The sequence below is a fragment of the Chironomus tepperi genome, unplaced genomic scaffold, assembly GCF_022539635.2.
Source record: "Chironomus tepperi strain 1889 unplaced genomic scaffold, CSIRO-AGI_Ctep_v1 contig_158, whole genome shotgun sequence".
Classification (NCBI taxonomy): Eukaryota; Metazoa; Arthropoda; class Insecta; order Diptera; family Chironomidae; genus Chironomus; species Chironomus tepperi.
The window spans coordinates 248,301-254,380 of NW_027226280.1; the positions used below are offsets into that span (position 1 = coordinate 248,301).

Consider the following 6,080-nt stretch of genomic DNA (forward strand, 5'->3'; position numbering starts at 1 on the left):
TATTAAAGGTCAGTTCTCAGAAACCAATGAAATCAAATTCGGAGTACCACAAGGAGCAGTGCTTTCACCAACTCTCTACAACATCTACACATATGATATTGTAAGAGAAACAACCAACAATATCGCACTCTTCGCAGATGATACTGCATTGTATCATTCTGCAGAAAACTCAGCCGATATTGTAACACATCTACAACACACTGGAAGAAAAGTACAACAATACATGAACAAATGGAAAATAAATCTCAACAAACAGAAGACTCAAGCCTTATTCATCACAAGTAGGTACTCCAGGCAACTTCCTAGAGACAACATCAAATTCCTCAACGAAAACATCAATTGGGAAACCGAAGCTAAATATCTGGGAATGATAATCGACAAGAGAGTGACATTAAAGCAGCATGTAGAATATGTGACCAACAGAGCTCACACTGCACTAAGACTACTTTATCCCCTCATCAGCAGGAACTCACATCTCGACGTTCGAAACAAACTTCTCATCTACAAGCTAGCCGTGAGACCCATCTTCACATACGGCTGTCCAGCATTTGAACGGATGGCAAAAACACATCTACAAAAACTACAAGTACTACAAAACAAATTCTTGAGAATTGTTCTCAACAAAACAAGATATGAAAGGATATCAGATCTACATACTGAAGCAAAAATACCCTCTATTGAGGACTACGTCGGAAAGTTGCAAGCGAACTTCAACACTCGTCTTGCGTCGCGAAACACCGAATAAACCACAACATAAATTAAAGCAAAACAATTTCAAAATAAAATCAAAAACTAAGTGATGAAGGCGATAAGTCAGAATCCTTTAAAAATTTAAATACAAATAAAATGTATCCAAACTTTGTACATAATTAAGTTAAAAAATTTAATGAATAAAAAGTTTATTTAAAAAAAAAAAAAAAAAAAAAAATTGACAATCTTATTTCATGTCCATAAAGTCAGTCGTTTTTGTTCTTATCATTTAAATTGCGTAATGCTGTATGAATTTAAAGATTATTTCTATTTACTCAAATTATTCCTGATCTATCCCAACTCGACCTAATCTTACTTACTTACTTCGCTGCCCGTATAGATCAATTGTGATCCGTGATCTCACTTAGTTGACGTCTGGTGGTGACTCTATTGATGGCAACTGCATACCAATTACTGATGTCAAGTGCATTAACATCCTTAAAGGCATTATTAATTGGAGTTTTGCTTGATCTCGTATCATTGTGTCCTGTCCATCGGTGTCTATTGATCATTGACTCTAAAAAGGATGATATGTGATCCTAAAACAGTCCTTAATACATTTCCACTGGAACTGCTAATTAAGTAACTAAAATCCATAAAATAAGAACAAATTTTTGCACTGATTAAAATTGTAGCTTTATTCATGTATGTTAAGAGCCTTCATAATTTTTGACAATTTTTGGTCTAATTCATCCATTTTACGAACTTGGTCATCAAATTTCCGGTCTTGTTCCTTGATTGCCTTCTCAATTTTGTCAGTTCTGAATCTCAATGATGATAAAAGTCCAGCATGATCAATCGTGGCTGCATTTTTAATGTTTTGGATCTCTCTGAGCATTGCTGTTTTGGTATTTTGAACATTTTCATCAAGAATTTCCAATTTTGTGTCCATGTCTTCATTGCGATTCCTTAAGTCATCTTTCAGTGCATCGAATTGGCTGTTGATCACCTGTGCAGCAGTTCCATTCAATTTCTCATCAATTTTTGCGATATTTTGACTCATTTTTGTGAAATTTTCGTTGATAAGTGCTGCACATTGCTGAGTGTCGGTTCCATTTGTAGCAAGGGTCATCAAATCTGTCAAATTTTCTGTTATTTTGTCAACTTTGGACTCTAGTGCTGAACATGTCTCGAATTTTGAGCTTTCTGTTGTTGCTGCTTGTGTTGTTGTTGTTGGTTCCGTTGTGGTTGTGGTTGTTGTGGCTTCTTCTTGTGCCTTTTTGGCTTGATCAGCTTTTAAGCCTTGAAGTTTGCTTTGGAAGAAATTTGGAAATTTTGAATTTTTCACCTCATTTTCCAATTTTTCCAGTTTTTCCTTGAGTTGCTCTGAACTTAATGCTGAAGATTCAGCTTCGAGGTTTTTGACGTTTTGCTCCAAATTTGAATAATCTGAAGTTGTGCATTGGTTTTTTGCTGTTGTGATGACATTTTGAACTGCTGTTGAATTGTTGTAAGCATCCATGTCAATACATGCATTTGAGCTAAGGTACAAAGTCTTCAGTTTAGTCAGCTTGTCAAACACATTTGGATCAATGTGCGAAATTTTGTTGGAATATAAATAAATGTCCTCTAAATCAGGATTAAACTCGAATAAATCGTTTTCCAATATTTCTAAACTATTTCCTGACAATGAAAGAACCTTTAAATTTAGGAAATGTTTCAAGTCACTTTGATGAATTTCCTTAAGTCCAGTGAAGTAAATGTAAATTCCTTTAAGATTCTTGAAGATTTTGTTCAATCCACGTGGAAAAAAATGAATTTGTCCTATTCCAAAAACATAAAAAACCTCAACATTGTCATTATTATAGCCAGTCAGATGTGTGCCAGTAACCGAGTCGATTTGTGCAGCATCAATTGAAGTTATTGTGACTGAATTTTGAACATCGCAATAATAAAATGTCCCTAATGAACTCCATGAAGTTGATTTATATTTACACTCAAATGATGCTGATTGTGATAATCCAGGAAGTGCTAAAGTCATGCACAGAAGCAATCTAGTCGAAAAAGTTAAAAATAGACAATTAAGCATCAATAAAGCTGAACTAGATTAACAAATTTACTCACATAATTATTTTGAACATTTTCACAATTTTATGTCCAACACAAAGTCCCCAAATGCAGGATATAAATTGAAATTGTTGACCAAATCAAGGCACAGCTCACAGCTTCTTCAGAATGATCCTCAACTTAAGACAGATGATTTGAATGTGAAGCTACAGAAGCACAGGAACTGCTTTTATACAAAATTATTTCACAATAAAAATACACGCGACCAATTTTTGAGAGTATTGGAACTGCTGATAAGTCATAACTGGATTCTGAGTGGAAAAAACCAGCGAGAATTTCATCATTGATAAGGATTTTGTGCTGATTTTGATGCTGTTGCGGTTGCTGTTGGATGATTCATGCTTATGACATACATTTTGGGCATCAAAACAATTTTAATCTCAACAGCAGTTCCGAGTAGCACAAAGTCATTGCTTTGGACACGACTACATCGCTTTGTGGATGACAAGACATGAGGATGTCCATTTTTTGGCTTGAATTTTGAGTGGATACTCAGTTGGATATAATTCTGAAGTGTCAACTTCTTGTCATAATCTGAATCCACAGAAGCTTCTCAATGGAAGCAATTTAGATCCTTTGTTGCACCGTCATTCAAATGCTGTGCTTGATAAAGTCACCCATAAGTCAATCTTATTTGATGCCTACAAAATCTGCCATTCTAGTTCTTATCATTTACAGTCCTTAATATTTCCAATTTAAAGTCATCGTCAGTCATCGTGACTGTCTAAATCAATTTAATACATTTATAGGATCTACATTATAAAATCCCAATTCACTCACTGAGCCTAGAACCGAAGCTAAATGAATCCAGTTGTTAAAACGCTGTGCCTTGGATCAATTGTCAGTAGATGATGATGATGATGACTTGTTTGACAATTGCGTCCCAAGTCCATTACTAATTCGACCATCTGTCAATGCCATCTCGAACTATGTAGTGCCAAAAACGTCCATGTTACATCCAACAGTTATTACTATACAGTGATCAGATACCCGAGAGCCACCATGATCCTGAAATTCATGAACTTGTTTGACCCACAACACTGCACCTGTTGTGTACATTCTTGGATCTGGTGCAGGTTTAGTGTCGTAAATGTGAACAGACTCATTGATCATGTCAAAGCCACTCTAGACCATGTCCAAGACAGTTTATGACAAAAATCACAAAGATTCACAGCTCCAAACACACATGACAAGTGACGGAACTAATAACAAGATGTCCTGGATCAATGTGACTCATCACCTCGTCTTGTCGTGTATGATCGTCTTAATTGGAGACTTTAATGCCAAGATGGGAAATTCCAATGAAAATGTGGAACATGTCATGAGCAAGCGTAGACTCGGAATGAGGAACGAAGACGGCAATTTGCTCATAAATTTGTTGAGTAGTCATAACTTAGTGACTCCCCTGAAAGACAGATTTGAGGAATTGGGGAACCCAAGTCTGACTCTGAAGCTAACCAAATGTCAAGTGTATACCTTCTTGTTTGAAGTGTGGCAGTTCCACTTTTAGACTAGAGATGGTAAGGCTTACAACCGACCATTTCCGAAATCAACATGTACAAAGGAAGCAACAAAAAACACACAAGTGATTGTGGCTAAATACTTAAAACTTCTTGTTCAACTTGGTTTCGTGATGTTCCTGTAAAGTCATGCAGCTGTCAATAGTTATGTCCAAGTGTTTTATATTATAAACATCCAATTCCTTTACTGATACAAGAACGGAAGCCATGTGAAGCTGAAAATTCTGAAGATGGGCGCCATAGGCCCTCCCGAATACTCAAGTATATTAGAATTCATTCAGACTCTTTTGCTATATTTAAGAATGTTGTGTGACTCAAGTACCACGGCATGAAGTTAAAATTTGCCTACAAGCAGCCTTTGAGTAGCTATAACTTCTGTCTGAGACATCGATTCTTCAAAAACTGGAAATATGATGCAAATGGACACAATATGGACTTGATTATGACAAAGTTACAGATCAATCGGACAATTCATGCCTTGGTACTTCAGTCACACATAAAAATGAGGCTTAAAATCGCAGTTTTAGGAATTTTAAACAAGATTTATAATAGTAAATAGCAATAAGATGTTAAAATTTGAACTGTATCTGGATGCATATGCTTAAAACCCTAGAAAAAAGCAAGTTATGTTGCAGAGCATTAGAAAGCATCTTTATGGCAGATGGAAGGTAATAACTCTCGTATCTCAGCGTACACCGGCAGTGCGCTTGGATCCTTGCGGACACTGTTCCTGCAAATAGATCGGAGAATTGTGTTAATGTCAGAATTGTGGCAACACTAAGGAACAGACGTAAAGTTTCTTGCTTATGTTAAAGCTCACAGCGCTTGAGGAAATAAAATGGTATATCCAAATGTGTTAAGTTTCAAATGTACAGAATATGATTGTTGCAGACGAGAACGTATTTGATGTATTTTAATGGAAGTACTAAGACTTATCGGTGGATCAAAGAAGGAAAGTGACGCATTCAATCGGCTTTGTTGGACTGGACATGGTGTTAGGAGAGTCTTTATGTCTTGTGAATGGAATAAGAGCACGCAGGTGACCCAAAAAACTCATGGAAAGACGTTGTCTATAATAAACATGTCGTCAACTATAGTCAAGACATTGCCAGCAAAATAGTCAGCTTTAGTTGCAAACTAAGGAAAGACGTGAATCACAGATGATCTGTACTGTCAGCCAAGGAAGTAACAACAGGGACGCAGCCAGGTTTGCAGTACATTAGTAGATATTTAGCCTTTCTCACTCCTGAATACATTTTTAATCTTATTTGATGCCGCCGTACTTGTTCTTATCATTTAAACTGTATACAAGGCTGTAAAGTATCATTTTTGAACCCATTGACCATCCACAGAGTTGTGATTGCTTTTTTATTAATCACATTTCCTATTTTAATCGCCTTTAATGTTGACTGTCATGATCGTGTCTATGTCGTCATGTCCAATCGCTTGTTATGCTTCTTTTTACTTTGATTCACACTTGTGTGATGTTAATTAAGATGCGGAATGACCGTTGTACATCTACAAATTAAGGATTGTGACTAGACAGGCTATTGATGCTTAAAACAAGAATTCCAGGTCTCCGACTTGTAGGTACCCATTTATAGGACATCATATCCATCATGTCTTCACTGATTTAATGTTACTCAGGTCCTTAGCTGATCCGTCACATGATGACTTTGTTATTGTCCTTGATAAAGTCATCTATAAGTCAATAACATTGACAATCTTATTTCATGTCGATAA

At 36.1% G+C, this 6,080-nt stretch overlaps 1 protein-coding gene across 1 annotated transcript; it reads right to left on the bottom strand.

Moving 5' to 3' along the window:
- Positions 1–1,361: 1,361 nt before the first annotated feature.
- On the bottom strand, positions 1,362–2,972 carry LOC139087971 (putative leucine-rich repeat-containing protein DDB_G0290503). The gene is made up of 2 exons (XM_070636948.1): positions 2,815–2,972; positions 1,362–2,744 (listed from the first exon to the last, which is right to left on the bottom strand). Exons 1-2 carry the CDS (start codon positions 2,829–2,831, stop codon positions 1,388–1,390), a joined length of 1,374 nt encoding a protein of 457 aa, XP_070493049.1. The 5' UTR covers positions 2,832–2,972; the 3' UTR covers positions 1,362–1,387.
- Between the last annotated feature and the right edge of the window lie 3,108 nt (positions 2,973–6,080).